The 18,894-nt window shown below is 35.4% G+C and overlaps 1 protein-coding gene across 1 annotated transcript in view; it reads left to right on the plus strand.

Annotated features, from left to right (window-relative positions):
• Positions 1-5,545: 5,545 nt before the first annotated feature.
• Positions 5,546-18,894, plus strand: part of LOC127866476 (LIM/homeobox protein Lhx1-like) — a 29,118-nt gene continuing 15,769 nt past the window's right edge. Inside the window, exons 1-2 of the mRNA XM_052407015.1 lie at positions 5,546-6,119; positions 9,891-10,093. Of these exons, the coding sequence (XP_052262975.1) occupies positions 5,947-6,119; positions 9,891-10,093 (376 nt within the window). The 5' untranslated portion in view covers positions 5,546-5,946. The remainder of the gene's footprint in view (positions 6,120-9,890; positions 10,094-18,894) is intronic.

An 18,894-nucleotide genomic window follows, 5' to 3' on the forward strand; every position in this document is an offset into this window, starting at 1 on the left:
ACGATGTAAACAACACCAAATTATAATTCCATAGTGTATTTTAACCGTAATTAAAGAAGCAAAAGCCTACACCGAATGATTTACCGTCATCAAACCGTTTCGTCCCAAGAGGAACATTGCAGACGGATTCTGTCAGGATGACATATCATGGAGACGACTTTTTCTAGCTCATGACTCGCCTAATGATGTAATTTGTTACACGAGAATATAATCATGCAAACAATATCTTCTGAGACCAAAAAATGCGGATCAGCTTACATGGTTAACATATTAAAGACAATGCTTAAGGCTATTTCTAAAAATCATTTATGTTCGTCAGACAGATATCGCCTGAAGCCGCATGTATTATGATCTAAATGTATTTAAAGTGCATTGCGTTCTTTTGGTACTTTTATATTATAATACATAGAGTACGATTTGCACTAATTTGAAGAAAAAAAACACAGAAATAATATAGTTCAGTTTTGCGAAATTTATTAAATTTAATACCTGTAAATGAGTTCTTTTAGCTTGCTTATTCGTTACACGTTAGAATTTTCTGACATTATTAATGTTATCTTCTTATAATCGTAAAACGCTTGGATATTTAGTGATTATGGTATAAAAGACACCACGGCATCGTCTTTCCTCAAACAACGGTAAACGTAATACCAATCTAACATCTAGCGCCCTTCGTGACACTCAATTCTAGCTTATTCAGTAGCAATTGGCTTTAATACCCAATCTTTATCGTTCAAATTAAATTGATTTATGATGATTGCTCCTATTATTCCGTCCGTCTCTACCGCATAATTATCGGCATCCAAACATAACCGTGTCCGGAATAGGCTAAATAGCCCGAAGTATCTCGACTGTTTAGGTTGCGTCATCGAAAAGCGCGCTCCCTAAACTGTGTAAAGCCACGATTGAGAGGAGTATCGTTTTAATACGCCAATGTGCGAGATTTTATATTGGAAGTTAACCAACCAGTATCACATGGCCTTAGGCTAGGAAACACCTACAAAATGCCTTGGCATTGACACACTTTTCAACAAAAAAAAATAATCCGGTCTATCGCCATCTTGGACAATGTAGCGCCTTCCAAATCAATTCATTTCTTTGCTGTAGAGTATGCGTTAACATTGACGGCAATTTGTCTGTGATTGACAATAATTCTGTAACAATAGCTCAACTTGTTTACTTAGTCGTACAGAACTGTACCTAAGCTGTCGTTTGCAATGCTAGTATGGTTCAGAAAACGTTGTTCATACTTATGCATTTGCTTTGGTGTTGTTTTACATCTAACGTTTAAATGAATCTCTGTTTAATTATATACTGTTTGTTTACTTGCATATCGCTTTTTTAATGCACAATTCCAGAAAGAAAACTGTATTTGTAATCACCAATTTACATTAAAAACAATAAAACTTGAAAATAGCAATCAACATATAGGCTGGTAAAAAGGACCCAATTTATCCACGACGATGATGGGCATATTATTGTTTTAACATTTTATTAATTATTGTTATACTGCACTCATATTGCGAACAATCATTACCCATGACTTATTTGATATTTATCATACATAAACACGTTGCTGATTTATACAAGTATGTTCATGGTACAAAACAGTCTTTTTTTCAGACAAACAACAAATAAACTTTTATAGTGTCACCTTATGTTTATTAAACAACACATCTTGCAAACTTGTTAGAGATTCGCTACTTTATATGAAACCGAGATTTTCCTTTGATGTGCCGACTGCGACGAAAAATCAACAACAAGGCGATTAGTTCAAAACATAACCGTTACTTCTTGACCGTTTGTATTTAAACATTTGTATTTGGCTAATAAGTAATGTAAATATGCATTTAACGATGATGTAATTGTTTAGTTTTTACACTTCGTGGTTGTAACTTTGCGAACATTCTCAAAAGATGAACGTACATATCGATGTTCAAGCAAAACTGCTCCTTTAAATGTTCGAATTCATTTTATGCAGGGATTTATGAATTGGCAAGTATCAAATTAGAATGAGAAGTTAACATATAAAGGACCAAACAACTATGGTCACAGAAACACAAACATATACAGTAAAGACCGTTTCCTTTAGGAGTTATGGCAGCTTAAACTATTAAACACTAAATACATACAAACGGTGGTATACGATTAATTTGCATTGTTTTTAACCACTGGTACACTGTAGCAGACAGCATTTATAAGGTTTAAGAGCTTGTTCAACGATATTGGCCAGTCTAGTGTTTATAACAGCTTGTGCGACGACATTTGCCAGTTTATCATTGAAATCTGTACATATTGGCTGCTTTCAGGGAAAACGGGGCTTAATGCTGCATTAAAAGTCTGTAATATTGGCAAAATTGTTGATCAATAATTTAAAGAAAATAGATACAGAATTAGATACACAACACAACATGTACATGATTATAGGCTTGTTATTTTTAGCAAGGAAACCAAATTCTAAAGATGGTTGCCAGTGCAGCAACCAATTGTGAAAAAAGAGACATTTTGTTGTTATTTTGTCTAAGTTATCTCGATAAAATAAATATGAGGATAAACAGTGCACACACATCTCGACATGTGCTTTCAGACACACTCTTTATAAATTTGAATGGGTTGTGTTCATTTCAAACTTGCGATATAAAAAGCTATAACATAAGTTTGAAAACTGAACTGCGTCTAAGATTATGTAATAGCGAACACCTTCAGTGCCTTCAGCGCTTTGATTGTAGTTGCCGTCGAAATTCTTGTTACCACGTGACAAACTTTAATATAAAGCAAACGCACACCAATCCCCCAGCAGAGTCGTTGTGCTTTCACATACATAAATCAAATGTGTCCGTTGTGAAAGGCATTTAGCATCCACACTTTTATGTATCGACGTCCGTGGCGGACGGTCATGTTTTGGATTCGTAGTCCCGTGTGAGCAGCATTTGTTTTGTTTTTGCTATGCTGCTGTGTCGCCTGACAAGACAATAAATACTGGTTACTTGGTGTTGGCGGCGCCCCGTTTAGCTTATCAAGAGCATAAATTTACGGATATTTAAGCGAGAATGGGTCTGCGAAAACTGTTTAAAACATTCTCATTTGTTCTACACCCACTTCTCCACTCTATTTCTCAGGTTGCTTTTTATTATAGCACACTCTTGCATAATTAGCCAAATTACAAGTGATAGTTTTAAGGTTAGTATCAGTTATTATAAGTTTAAATGCACTAATTTATATTTGTATCTCTACTAAATACTCAGTGCGGAGCATACTTTATTTAAGATCTAAATATATTTACACTTTTTCGCATGATTTTCGTACAATAGAGTGAAGAAAGTATGTTATGATCATCAATTGAGTACACCCTGTTATTTTATATGTATTCTATACCATTATAGAATATCGCAAATTCTCCTGTCATCAGCAACTTCAGCATCACATGTTTTGTGTCACATGGACATAAATTGTGCTGTCATCAATGACACATCGGATATGTTCGGATTGTCAACTGAGCAGGATGGGTACTGATAACATTTTGAAAACTTCCGCCTCCGGCCATGTGAGTCGATATGGTTTTCAAATGGCTCGCCGAGGAAAGAAAAAAACGTACAACAACTTTGATAATGCATACACGTTTCGTATTTAGGTAACTGTAGTACACCTGGTAATGTGTATATGTATCCATGATTGTACCATATATATTGCGATTTTAATAAAGATTAATATATTATAAAAGTATTTTTCATTATTGAATTATTCCCTTTGAAAAGCGATTAGAAGGGATGTAATTATGTTGATTTTGATGGAGTTGTATCCCTTACATACATTTTAACATAAACAGCAGGTTTTCTCCCGATTTAGGTAGGGCTTAAAGGTTAGCGCAGTAATTATTATTATTATTTTTTTATTATTATTATTATTATTATCATTATCATTATCATACTAATTATTATCATTGTCATTATTATCTTTATATTTAGTTCTGTTGTTTTTGTTCTTGGTGTGTTCGTTGTAGTTGTTGTTTATTCAAGGAAAAACTCAACATTTGTACTTTTAGGAAGATAGAAAGAAACTAAATGGAAAAGTCAAAGTTCGACTCCATGATATGACGTCTGCATTTTAACTGCTTTTGTAAGCAACGTCGACCGGTCACAAATCTGTCGCTGTTAACTTTTTATGGTTACTATTATTTGTTGGACACAAGAAAGGAGGGATGAAATGTCTAAATTGCACATGATAAATATCTAAGACTTAACCCGAGGCGTTAAAGACGATTTTGACACGGTTTTTATGTGTCGCTCGACACCTACCTAGCTGACATCTCTATCTCCGGCAATCGACGAAGGGCTATGTCAGAGAAGTTCCGATTAGATCAATATAAAAATGGCGTGAAACAATTATTACCTTTCTTACGTGAGCTATGTTTTGGAGATTATTAGTTATTATGCAGTTCAATCAATACGACTTTTTGTACTTTTCGCTCTTTGGTTCGATAAACCGTACAGGCTCGCTTGCTGGTGTTTTGTATAAATAATATTATGAAATGGACTGTTGTTCCAATTAAAAAATGCAAAAACATAGTTTTCACATCAAGTTGACAAATAAAGTTTATGAAAACTTGAATATTTTTTCGACGTATTTTTCCTGAATGTGATACAACTGTGGCAAAGTCTGCCGCCTAATTTAAGTCGATCAATCAAATCCTTCATAATTCTTTATAGTACGTAAGAACGTTAATATTTTCTGAATTTTTAATTATAATATATGAATTATATGTAATAATATTTTTTTATTAAAAAGATTATGCACGAAATGTGTATATGTTTTAAAAACCTGACCGCATTGAATGTATACCTTAATACCTTTTAAACATAGACAAAGCTGGTATTGGGCTGCACTTTAATTTCACGCATACAGTAAAAAAGGTCACTTGTGTCATTTTAAAATATTAAGTCTTATCAAGTTCATTATAAACAGCGAAAACAACATTATGCTTATATCTAAGCTTACAGCTATGTATCGATAAAAATATAATTATATTTAATTATTTGATTATAATGACTTTACGCCTGATATAGATACCTTTGTAGTGTTTTAATAAGACAAAATAAGCTAACGTAGACCAGTCATGCAAAAAAAGATTCGAAATAAATCAGCTTTTCTATCTTGTGTAGAGATCAAACTCGTAGATTTTTTCTTCCAACATGCGCGAGTCGGATACATTCTGTTGGTTGTAATTTGAGACGTCTTTAGCTAAAATCCAACAGTGCTTATTTTTCTATTATTAATAGCTTTATAATTTGATAGTTTCTGTTAGTTCTGAATTCGATCTATCAGCCATGTTTCGCTACACACGGCGGTTTTCCAATAATGGCCTCAGGTCGACAATCATTGGTTATTGGAAATCTCGCTAACCACTCCCACTTGTGATAACATTGACAAGTCAGTGAACAGGAGGCGGGTCTACGAAGCACAGAATAACAGGAAGAGGTTTCTAAATATCACACCATTATGCTAAAAAGTAAATGGCGATTTGGATTCGCGGAGAAAATACAACAAATTCGTTTTTAATAGCATTCGAACTCTTAAAATTCGTAGTGTGAAAATCGGTGACAGTGTCAATGTTTACTGTTTATCTTGCGATACTTTAATGGTTAAATGGACGTTTTATAATAGTGACAGAACAGTGAAGAGTTGTTAACTAAGGACTGTGGATGTCTCGAAGATTAACAAACCATTTTATTTTATACATTGAACTAACCGAGTCAGAATACAAATACATATTTCAATCGGATTAACAGTTATCAACTTTGGGCGAATTAATACAAATAAAGCATGTGTTATCTATCATGCCACTGACTGATAGCTAGATAGCGGGATTTACTTACAGTTGGAATAGCGCTGAACGGTCCGGCTAGGATTCGAACCCGAACCGGCAAAGTGGCGATTGAGAACCTTTCCATGATGCAGATGTGCGCGGGATGTCAGTGTCCAATCATAGACCGGTATCTGCTCAACGTGCTTGACCGCACGTGGCACGTGCAGTGTGTCCGATGCACGGATTGCGCATGCGCACTGACGGACAAGTGCTTTTCTAGAGACGGAAAGCTCTACTGTAGAAATGATTTCTTTAGGTAAATATCGAGCCTATGTCGTTTTAAAAGCAATCAACATTTTATTTATATTTCTATTTATAATACACAAGAAGTTTGACTATGGTGCATGTGTTTGTGATGCCAAAACAAGAACAAACTAAAATATGAAGTAGGAATTATACATATATATGTCTATCAAGTCAATCTATTGTTTGTGTTATGCACGTTGTGTCAGCTTTTATTTGAAATTATAATGGTATAAAATTGTTTGGATTAAGGAATTTATCAATGCATTAAAATTTGATTCCTGTACTAAATGAAAACTTCTATTAACTTTAGGGCATATCCTACCTTTAAAGTCATTCACATATACACAAATTATAACCATCTATTACCGATTCTCATCGGCATAACTATTCTATTATATATGTCTGCAGAAAATTACATGTTGCAGTTTAAATAACAACGGCATAAATAATAATAAGAACAATTATAATTATAATAACTTTTCGTTACGATGACATCTATCTATGTCCTGTGTTGGTGGTTTATTAGTTAGTTTTTGACATAGTTGTTTGTTTTGCTTTTCTTTACAGTCGGATGTATGTTGTTTCTTATCATTAAAAGTCAAGTTTAAAAAAACGTTTCAATTAAAATATACTTTTCCTGTTCGCATATAATATTATAATATATGCCAAATACAATAATGATCAAAAACGTTTCTTCTATGAGACTGGTACGATCGCAAAGAAATCAACGACTTATTTATTTTATTTTAAGACAATACGTTATGACACGTTTCATTGCCAGATAACAATCTAACGGTTTCTCGCTTTCTGCAGTTAGGTCCGCTTCAGGCAAGAAATCTAATTAATTACAAGAAATACAATTACCAAATACCAATATTTATATTCGATTGCTATCTCAAAATATAATATTCTCTTATACGTTAAATAAAGTGTGTTTGTGTGATTTGTTAGGTTTGAATGTGTTGATCGATTTAATAAAAATACGCATATTTAATGATAACATTAATTTTTTAATTCTTAGAAAGACATGCGTGAATTAAGATTAATTTACTTTACAATAAATATAAGTGCGATATTAATTTAAGTTTTTGTTTTACGATATTTAACCTGAAGCAAGTGCGATATTTAGTTTTTATAGATAGAAATATACTGTTATAATTTTTTTCTGATTTATTATGAAGGTATACACTTCAGAGTGTTAATATATACCTACGAGCTCGCTATAAACTGTAATATTACTCAAAAATATTAATATTATTACCTTACTAGTTTAATCAATTATTGTGGATATTATGTTTTAGAATAGCGTTGTCGTTTTCTAATTAATTGATCAGATGCAATGTTAAAAAATAGAAACACAAATTACAATAATCAGTATATTTTGAATATCTCGATAGGCAGTGCTGTTGTTAATATTCTTGTTTCAGTTTCGCGCTTTGTTTAATTAATACAGGTTCATTTAAACGAATCGATTTCATAACAATTTATGTTACTATACACTAAATACAATGAATACAAATCCATTTATATTAAACACACGTTGACTGTTATTTCCTGAATGTGGACTCCAGCAGAAGATAAGCAAACCGTAATTCATTCACGAGTATGACCATAACATGCAATTTTCGCCGTATTTCTGCTACATTGTAGTTACAACGTTGATTTAAATCATGCACTGTATACTTGGCTATATACAATAGGATCTCCATGCCAATTCAAAACAATATTTCCTGCCTTACTATAAACGTCATATAATATAATGTATCATCTTATAGTGAATTAATTACGTGTTATTGTTTATGTATTTATTTATTTATTTTAAATATTACTCTAAAAGGAATAATTGTTGTGCCTTCAATTTTCAGGTCACCAGATAATATAATAACACGTGATTGTCTTACTAAGCATATTATGACAATTGGTAACAAATGTAAATTTCAATCAAATTATTATTAAACCAACATGAACCTACATTTTCGTAATTTTCGTTGAAATGTTCATGACATAATGTTTTGGATGTTTTATTATTCCTATATGTACAAATTTGTCACTACAGCGAGTCTGATTTAATTTCAACTCATTAATATACATTATATCTTTGATAAGCTAAAATGAAGGTTAAAAAAATATTTAATTATTAACAAAGCAACAAAAGCTGCAACGAAATTAATTGTACATTAACTGTTTTAAGTTCTAAGAGTTGTTCGTTCTTGACCAAAACACACGCATGCTGCGGAAATATAATATGTTTTCAACCTCATTTGACATCGCTGTAATTCCACGTTCAACTTTAATTAGATACGGTAACTTCAACATATAAAGCATGTCCTTGCTTATTTAGTTTATTATCAACGAGCCAGATAATAACTAAAGTCTAATATTATTAAACAATTTTAAAGCTGCGTTTATTGATACTGTAGTAGTCGGAAGCGGACAGTAATTAATTTATGCGAAGTAACTTTTTAAGGTTTTTGTAGGCATGTTGCAGGCGCTGCTTTACTTAATGCAATTTTTTATAGCAATTTCCATCGATTGCTATAACCCTGTCAACAAAATGATGGGCGTGATTTTTAATGTTCAAGTAGGATCTTTATTTCAAATTACACTTAAAGCAATAGTCGTTCCATATGGTATAAATTGTTTGTTATCATATCTATGCTCAATGACAACAAATCACGGTATACACAAGTTGCGATATAATTGACGCTTATTTCATAATTATTGCAACACATATAATTCGATCATTATACGCCAGTCATAAAACATGGTATCACTTATTTGCATAATCAAGTTACATAATACTTTCGTTTTGGCTATGTAAATATAAGCGGTGACTTGAAGAGCGACGGTGTTCGAACGTAACCTACTTGTCTTAATACTGTCTTAACCCATTTATGCCTAGTGGACTCTCCCATCCTTCTAAATTGGATCATTTTTTTCCAAAATTAGGGATGTCTAGTATATTTATTTCTATATTGAGAATATTTCTTACAGAAATTCATTTAAGCAAACAGCGCAGACCCAGATCATGCGGCGTCTCATCTGGGTCTACGCTGTTTGCCAAGGCCTTTTTTTCTAGACGCTTGGCATAAATGGGTTAATACTGTCTTAAAAACAACTAAAGGCTGGCCTGTAGTGATGATACTATCTATGTATGCCGTAAAATATTGCTACAGCAAAACAAATTAAAGTGATATTAGACACTAATATCTAACAGTATATGCTATGTTTATAGGTGTCTATCGCAAACGTTGTTTATTTTTGGTGTTTTCACGTCATATACACTTATATTTGTTAATGCAGCATCAACATACTTAAACAATATCCCGGAAAGAAAAAAATAATGCATTTGAATATCAACCGTACTTTCGTTTGACAACTATTCATGAATGTACGATGTGATTCTAAATTTAGTTTTAGTGCAGATTCGTTCATACGATACAAAGACACAATTTTATTTTACGGATAATTTTAATTTCCTGCAACGATATCTATTCATACGACACACGAACACTAACTCCGATCCTAATAAAAAGACAGTTCCGCTCCTCGGCTCAGAGGACTGGGGCAGTCATGTAAAATATCGAATATAATATATATTTTTATAAACAACTGGTAGCAAGATGAGTTGCAGATAATTGGTCAGTTACCACATTTTAAGTTACTCTTTTCACCTGTTGATTCTTTTCACTTCAATTCAACAGTGAAAAATGCGTCTTATATCACTTTAAGGTAAAAATATAACAAATGAAATGCCATGCTTTCCTGTTTTCACTTGTAGGCGATATGGCACCAAATGTGCCGGATGTGGACAAGGCATATCCCCGAGCGACCTCGTGCGTCGTGCACGTGACAAAGTGTTTCACCTGAAGTGTTTCACGTGCATGATATGCCGGAAGCAGCTATCAACCGGCGAAGAGCTTTATGTCGTCGGAGAAAACAAATTCTTGTGTAAAGAAGACTATATTCAAAACAAACTCGAAGGTAAGTTCATTGCTTTTTATTTGCAAATTCTACTGGTTTCTTCAGCACATTGGTTTGATTGTACATTGTTTTTGCCGATTGTCTGTGTTTTATAGACGTGTTTACTTAAGGCACGAGATATGTTTAGGACTTGGAATCGGATAAAAAGAAGGAAAAAAAACACAAATCATTTGAGATTTTCTACGTGTAGTTAGCTTCTGCGATTTCCTAGAGTACCTGTATGTTTTGTGAATATTTCAGGTAAAATTCGGTAATTTAATGTGATGTTTTAATATTACTAAGCGTTAAACATGATCTAACATTATCATATGTTTACTTTGCATTTTGTGGACTTTTGTATCGGCCATTATCTCCAACCATAATCGTAACTAATTGGCTGACACTCAATCTATGTTTCGGAACGTTTGTTTTGTGTTTGCCTACTTGTTGGGACCCTTTGTATGTTCAGAAGGGCTAGATGCCGGTTGTTATTAACGTATGTCTTTAGTAGTAAGCAATATATAAGAGACAATTGAACGCGCACTACTATTTATGTTTTCGTCTGACAAACAATACAACATATAACGTTTTACCCATGGTTACAATTTATCTCACTATAGGAATTTATGAACGCAACGGTAGCAACATAATCAGATTAAATCAAATTTGGGAATTTTGACGCAGTTATTTAAATACATGAATGTTTAACCCATTTATGCCTAGTGGACTCTCCCTTCCTAAATTGGATAAAGTTATTTCAAAAATAAGGGATGCCTAGTATATTTATTTCTATATTTAGAATATTCCTTACAGAAATTCCTTTAAGCAAACAGCGAAGACCCTGATGAGACGCCGCATCATGCGGCGTCTTATCTGGGTCTACGCTGTCTGCAAAGGCCTTTTTCTAGACGCTAGGCATAATTGGGTTAATATATAAATTATCTAATTTAGACTGTAATATATTTAACCATATAAGAGAAGTTATAACACGATTTGTAATACAAACGCAGCAAAAATGCATTTTAATACTTTTGCTGTTACATCAACTCACACAACAACTTACGGATATTCTTCATTCGTGCTACAAACGTTCATCATCTTTGTAGGTACCACACTTTCCGCAGACGTGTTTCATTCTCGTAGAACAAAGACACATACCGATTCCCCCCCCCCCCCCCCAAAAAAAAAAATCAAGAATTTACATAATGTATATGCATATAATACTCAAATGTTATATGTTTTACTAAAACTATATGATTAACGTGACATAAATCTTCTTAGTCATGCTTTGTTTTGTTATACTGACGATGTATATGGTGCAAGTCATAATAAAACACATGATATGTTCTGTCATGTGTATCATTAAACGGAATGATTATTGACTACACAAATTGATTAGCGCAAAAGTCCGCAGTGTGCAAATGCATATAGTATTAGTGTAATTATAACTACCGGTATTCGCAAAAACTACAAGAAGTTGCAATGGATACATGGTATCAGAATTCGAACAGATTATTGTTATGCAATTTATCTCGACTTTTTAGGACACTAATGTTAATTGCTTAATAAAATGTGGCGCAAAGGTGCACAATGCTGGCGTTAGTTTGAAGTAGTGGTTTTATATATAAACAAATATTTTCGTATCCGTTTATCATTTGACTATTACACAGCCCATTAAAATAAATATTATATAAAAAAGAAATTATTTAATACTTATTATTATTTTCATATGTATTAAATGTATGATGTATATGAGAAAAGGATTGTATTTTACCTCAAGAAAATGTCACTTTTGCTGTATATCTATTACTTAGTATGTGGAAAATGTAATTGAGTCTATTATTATCAGACATTATTCATTACAAGTAAATGATTTATAATATTCTTGAAAATAAAAATGTCATAAATCATTGATAATGATACATGCTATGTAGGTGTAAACGTTAAAATCGCCGCGCAGTGTCTATGGCAACCAAAAGGACTATTGAAAACGGAGTTCATATTAACTTGGGTTTTAATTCAATTAATTTACATTCATAGAGAAATCGTGATGGATTGGTGTCATACATTTATAAGACATTTCGTAAGTCTTCGCATAAATAAACCTGACCAAAAATTAATGGAATTAATTCATCCACATTGCGTATATATATTCTGTTGATCAAGCGATTTCATTAAATTTACATCGTCATCTGCAAAAGCTCACGAAGGGTTTACACTGTCAATACTGAGCTATGAACAAAAGAGCTACCATGTGTGCTATTTTGCTATTTGACAAGTCCAAGTGGTCCTAGTTTTCTTAAAACACAGCAGGCATATAAACTACAGGAAAAAATACGAACGTATTTCACCCGGAACAGCGAAAGATTAAAACAGTTATTTTTATATTATAGTCCATTTTTAAAATAATATTTTATAGAAAAGCCTCCGACGGCGAAACGCTCTCTATTAAACAACATTTATACAACTATACAAAAGTATATACGAAATGTACGCTATGAAGTATATTTCTGAATTTTGATAGCAAAATTACTTTCGTGAGACAAGTCACATCGCACTTAATGCAATTGTATAACGTATCGTCCAAGATTAGCCTGTGCAATCCACATCTTTCCCATTCACTAAATGTTCGGTTAGAAGAGACTTCATTGGCACGATAACAGCCAAAAGTGTAGTCCCTGTTTAGCCTATGCAGACTGTACAGGCTAATCCGAGACGATACATTACGATCATCCATTGTTCCGGGTTTTAACTCTTTCAGTGCGGGAACCGAATTTTGAAGGCCTTTGCAAACAGTTTGGATCCAGATGAGACGCCACGTTCTGTGGCGTCTCATCTGATAGAGCACGGCTAATATGCAAAGTAACATTCTGATGTAGTTGTTAGACAGTTAAAGTGAGTTATAATTGTACTGAACATGCAACTACGGGACTATTCTTTTTTAATGTGAGCACACCGAATGCTTACAAATAATTTTACGTATAAACATGTTCTCTCAATTGTGTTAACAACAACATCTTCAAACAAAACATAAAGTAAACACTACAAGCAGAGCAGAGTAGCATATCAGTGGTATTCTTAAAGAGATATCGTATGAAATAATTTGTTTAAGCAAACTAAAATTGGACACATATATTTTTAATAATTGTAACTAAAACTAAATGCATTCACACATACATACTGTTCCAGCTTGCATACATGCATGGGGTGAGCCCATATCTCTCCAGGTGTTCACAGGCGATGTCATGTCAATGGTCAAAGGTCAGCCGACAACAACGGCACGGGAACCACGTGCCTCGCGAACAACCTGCCAAAATATTTATAGATTTCGAATCATTCGATGCAGATTCTGTTAGTACGAACTATGCATATACATGTACATGGATGTTACAGATACAGTACAAGAAAACTTTCTCCGAAGCATTAATACTTTAACCCATTTATGCCTAGCGTATAGAAAAAAGGCCTTGGCAAACAGCGCAGACCCAGATGAGACGCCGCATCATTGGCAAACAGCGTAGACCCAAATGAGACGCCACATGATGCGGCGTCTCATCTGGGTCTGCGCTGTTTGCTTAAAGGAATTTCTGTAAGAAATATTCTAAATATAGAAATAAATATACAAGACATCCCTAATTTTGGAAATAAATTGATCCAATTTAGAAGGATGAAGAGAGTCCACTAGACATGAATGGGTTAAACAAAAGTTATTAAAGCATGTCATATTATTGAGCACGATGACAGGTAAACACAAACTAAAAACTTTGCTATAATATGTAAAATCTGATTCAAAACAATCAGAAACAATTGTCGATTTTTGGTTACGATTCGTTTACACTTATGGTGAGTTTTTTATTCATGGTTGGTATTGCTTTGTCACTTGGGAGTTCCATTTCTTTCATAAATACAAACAATTCAAATTCCTTTGCATTTAGCTATCTGACGCACTCGCATACGTCGTTTGGCCATTGGTTTTATGAAAAGGAACCCGTTGAGCAAAGTTTCCGACACTTTCCTCTTCGCCTCCCCGGTTATTTTCGACCGCTTGTCAAACACAGGATCGAAGCAAAGCAGCTGGTCGTGTCATTGGCAACAAAGCACTCCCGGCCTGATCTCGCAATGCCATCCGTTGCAGTACCCTACTCGATTAGAACAATCCGGCCTGCCCGATTGTTCTCCGGTGTCTCGCCTTGACAATCGAGTGCACCCTGTTGACCGGCGCTCGATTGATTTTCATGAAAAACTTGTAAACCGATCTTCGTTCTTGAAACCAGAACTGATCTTGAAACAGCTCAAGAATCTTGTTAAATAAATTGGCTTAAACATAAAATTATTGCAATGTCAAGAAAATAACTTGAGTTGGATGACAAAGCGCGTGCAAAGAGCATCATCGTGCACTTGTCAAGTTCGCTATACCATTTCCTCGCAATGTCAGCACAATAATGATTGATTGAGTGGAGGTTGACCGATATTTAAGCGCATTAAATTGCTATTTTTCAAAATTGTCATCGCCAGCTTTGTTAATGAACACTCCTGAAGTTCATATAAATTTTATATGAACGCGACGATGTTGAAAATAGGACGAATACCAGTAAGGGGCGTTATTAATGATTTATTGATTTGCTTTTCAACACACAATATTACGAGTACTATGATCATGTTTTTGTTAATATGAGTAGGATATTTTACTTTGGTAAAGAGTCAAATATGTGGTTTAATCATTTACTAGTCTTTAAATTAAACATAATACGTTTAACGTATGTTTATGCAATAATATTACAACAATAACATATTACTATCATTTGTAAACAAACACACGAAGCCAAAATAAAAAAAGATTACCGGTAAAACAAACAATCGTACCAGAGAATTTGTAAAACATTATAATGAACACTCGTTTTTTAGTTTCCATTTTTCAATCATTAAACGTGTTAAACGTAAATGCAGAATGTAACAGAAAAAGTCTTTATTGTGTTTAACAGGTCACATAATACACCTGACATGTATACATGTATTGTGCCCGCAGGTGAGTACATATAAATGATATAATGCTACAATTTCATGAAGCAATACAGAAAGTACTCGTTCACATAAACCTTACGTGATCATAAACTAGAATGGTGCATATCTGTTAATGACAACACGACTTCTGTTTTACACCACGCGCCTTCAACTCATCATATCCGCATATGTTCAATTGGAGCCAACCCCTAGCTGCAGGCACCTACTCACCCGACAGCTTGTGGAGCCAACCCATAGCTGCAGGCACCTACTCACCCGACAGCTTGTGGAGCCAACCCCTAGCTGCAGGCACCTACTCACCCGACAGCTTGTGGAGCCAACCCCTAGCTGCAGCACCTACTCACCCGACAGCTTGTTGAGCCAACCCATAGCTGCAGGCACCTACTCACCCGACAGCTTGTGGAGGAAACCCCTAGCTGCAGGCACCTACTCACCCGACAGCTTAAGGAGCCAACCCATAGCTGCAGGCACCTACTCACCCGACAGCTTGTGAGCCAACCCATAGCTGCAGGCACCTACTCACCCGACAGCTTGTGGAGCCAACCCATACCTGCAGGCACCTACTCACCCGACAGCGTGTGGAGCAACCCCTGGCTGCAGGCACCTACTCAACCGACAGCTTGTGGAGTCAATCCATAGCTGCAGGCACCTACTCACCCGACAGCTTGTGGAGCCAACCCATAGCTGCAGGCACCTACTCACCCGACAGCTTGTGGAGCCAACCCCTAGCTGCAGGCACCTACTCACCCGACAGCTGTGGAGCCAACCCCTAGCTGCAGGCACCTACTCACCCGACAGCTTGTGGAGACACCCCTAGCTGCAGGCACCTACTCACCCGACAGCTTGTGGAGCCAACCCATAGCTGCAGGCACCTACTCACCCGACAGCTTGTGGAGCCAACCATAGCTGCAGGCACCTACTCACCCCGACAGCTTGTGAAGGCCAACCCATAGCTGCAGGCACCTACTCACCCGACAGCTTATGGAGCCAACCCCTAACTGCAGGCACCTACTCACTCGACAGCTTGTGACGCCAACCCATAGCTGCAGGCACCTACTCACCCGACAGCTTGTGGAGCCAACCCCTAGCTGCAGGCACCTACTCAACCGACAGCTTGTCAATTTCAACCATGTTTATTGACGTAACTATCCGTACCATTGTTGCTTGAGCAATCCAGTAAATACCAAAGATTCTGATCGGTAAATCCGTATTAAGCAATTAGTTGTAACGTTTGATGTGTTCAATATGCGTTATCGAACATGATCATGGATCACTATGGTTGCTTGAAATGTATTTGTTTTAATCGGAATAAGTAGTCACGTAAGCATAACTTTATACATAAATGGCTCGATATGTCAAGCATTTTGAAACATATATGGAGGGTATCCGAATCCACGCAACAAATGTACAACTTACAAGTACACACATATGAATAAATATTTGAATAAATGAATGAATAATGAATGCATGAATGAATGAATGAATAGTGACTGACTGACTGACTGACTGACTGACTGACTGACTGACTGACTGACTGACTGACTGACTGACTGACTGACTGACTGACTGACTGACTGACTGACTGATAAATAAATAAAAACCATTTCTGGACATGTAATCACGTTTTAAAACGACTACAAATCACGTCTTGTTGTACCTTATTATAGGTCCTGGATAAGTTAAAATTTGTAATGCGGAACATTAAAATTCATGGGCTTTTGTGGCATCTCATCGCAGCATTTTGATTTTTGACAAGGTTTGACAAGTTTAGCCTAAGTATTCCGTGCTGAATGGGTATCGGATTTTCGAATCTTGTGTAAACAGTTTCCGTTGTGCTCGATTCAGAGCCGCACAATACACCGGGACCCTCGAGGCTCGAAACGGTGTCAGGTTTCTTTTTCTCGTCAGAATATTTGCACAAAAGAAAGGTCTTTCATTGACTCACTCTGTGATTGTCGCCGAATTCGGCAAGTTTCCTTCTTTCCGGTAGCTTTATATAATTCTGAATGGCTCTGCTTTTCTCCAACACTCGTAAGTTCATTTAGAGAAATGCATTATGGGACGTGTTTACCTTTATACACAGAATGTAGGAAATACCGCTTGTATAAATATGTTTTGCGGTTTCATGATTGAAAAACAAACCGAGTGGCATACTTACTGAGTTTACATCGATATAACCGTATGCGAACTTAAAGGAAAGCACTTTTGCATGTGCAGAAGGCATACATTTAATTTGTATGTCCTTTTTATTCCTTTTTTATCTTCACGTATTTGTAGATTTGGTTCACAAGTATTATGTAAGTCGATTGTAATATGCTCTTCTTTGTGATAATGAAAGTCATACATAAAAAGTAATCGTTCAAATTGTTATATCATCGGATTGTGGCGAACGGCGAAGGTAGTTAAGTACTTTCTTGTAACCACGTATGCGACTTCTGCATCATTCGTTTAGGTATAAATTCGTTTTCAGTAAGTACATTTCATGTAATGTCGTTTTAGAAATGACGAAAACAATATGCATAAATGAGCAGCGTCGTGGGAAAATGGGTCTTATATCATGCGCGGACAACGATACTATTGCAATCGCGCGGTCTGGTCAGTAGCTACGTTGTCCGCTATAAAGTTACGCAAGGTGTGTTGTCACGTGAGCGACCAGACTGCGCATATTAAATAAGATCAAGATATATTTTATACCTACGTGCAACAACCTGATTTTGTTACTGACAAGCTGAAGACATTTGCTCATTAACACATCGTTTAGTACTCCACAGAACTAGGCGTCTAAAATCCATAGTCGCCCGATACGCATTCCTCTTTGAGGTTTGTCAATTTAAGGACACGGCTAAACAAATACGGCGATTGAACACTCGTCTATCTCGAGATGGTGTAGAGGGGACCAAGTTTGCACAGTGTACTTCACGTGTTCTCAACCTTTTGTAGCACAATAATAGTAATATTAAGCAAACATTCAAATCGCATTTGCTTGACATGCGAACGGCTAAGGACGTATCCGATATCCGAATTATTGGTATTCATATTACGCATTGTAACAAAAAACTCAAGTGCTACGGGCTTAAAGCTACGTGATACATTCAACAAAATCGCTATAAATAAATGGTTCTTACTTTTGAAATTGCGATACATTGTTATCATCAGCGATATTAAACAATTATATCAGACAATGTTAATTTTACACAAGTTGTTTTCATCGAAAACATGATAGTCATAAATACCGTAAAGGTCAACTCGATTACCGACGTTCCCCGACTGCACTGCGCGTTCTTCAAAGTGCGGATGTCAAAATGCTTTAACTGACACCTGGTCGAAATTAGATTAGTACTCAACAAGAGTTGGTATTCCTGGAAGTGACACTGTATGTACATTTCATTGACCGCATCCGTGTTGACTCTAAATAAACACATTATTTATGATGTGTCAAAAGTCCCGTTCCGTCCCGAAGCAATCCATCCGTTGCTGTTCATCGGCTTGTTTACCCATAATTTATGTTCCGGAAAATTAGTAGTCTCTCGCCGTGTGCTGCTTTCTAAACATTGACGTGCAAATTGTGGCTCGCCAGAAACTCATGAAATAGTAATATTTTGGGCTTATTTTGCGTTTAGATTTGTACACTGACTCATTGAGTTAGTACATTATATCGAAACCTTATCGTATGAACAAATAATAAGACAACCATGTTATAGTGTAAAGTTCATAATACTTATAGCATACAAAGCTTCGCAAATATAACAGATATAATGTTTATAAACATAACACATACACGAGATCAATGTAGCACTGTA

This window comes from Dreissena polymorpha, chromosome 1 (genome assembly GCF_020536995.1).
Source record: "Dreissena polymorpha isolate Duluth1 chromosome 1, UMN_Dpol_1.0, whole genome shotgun sequence".
NCBI classification, from domain to species: Eukaryota; Metazoa; Mollusca; class Bivalvia; order Myida; family Dreissenidae; genus Dreissena; species Dreissena polymorpha.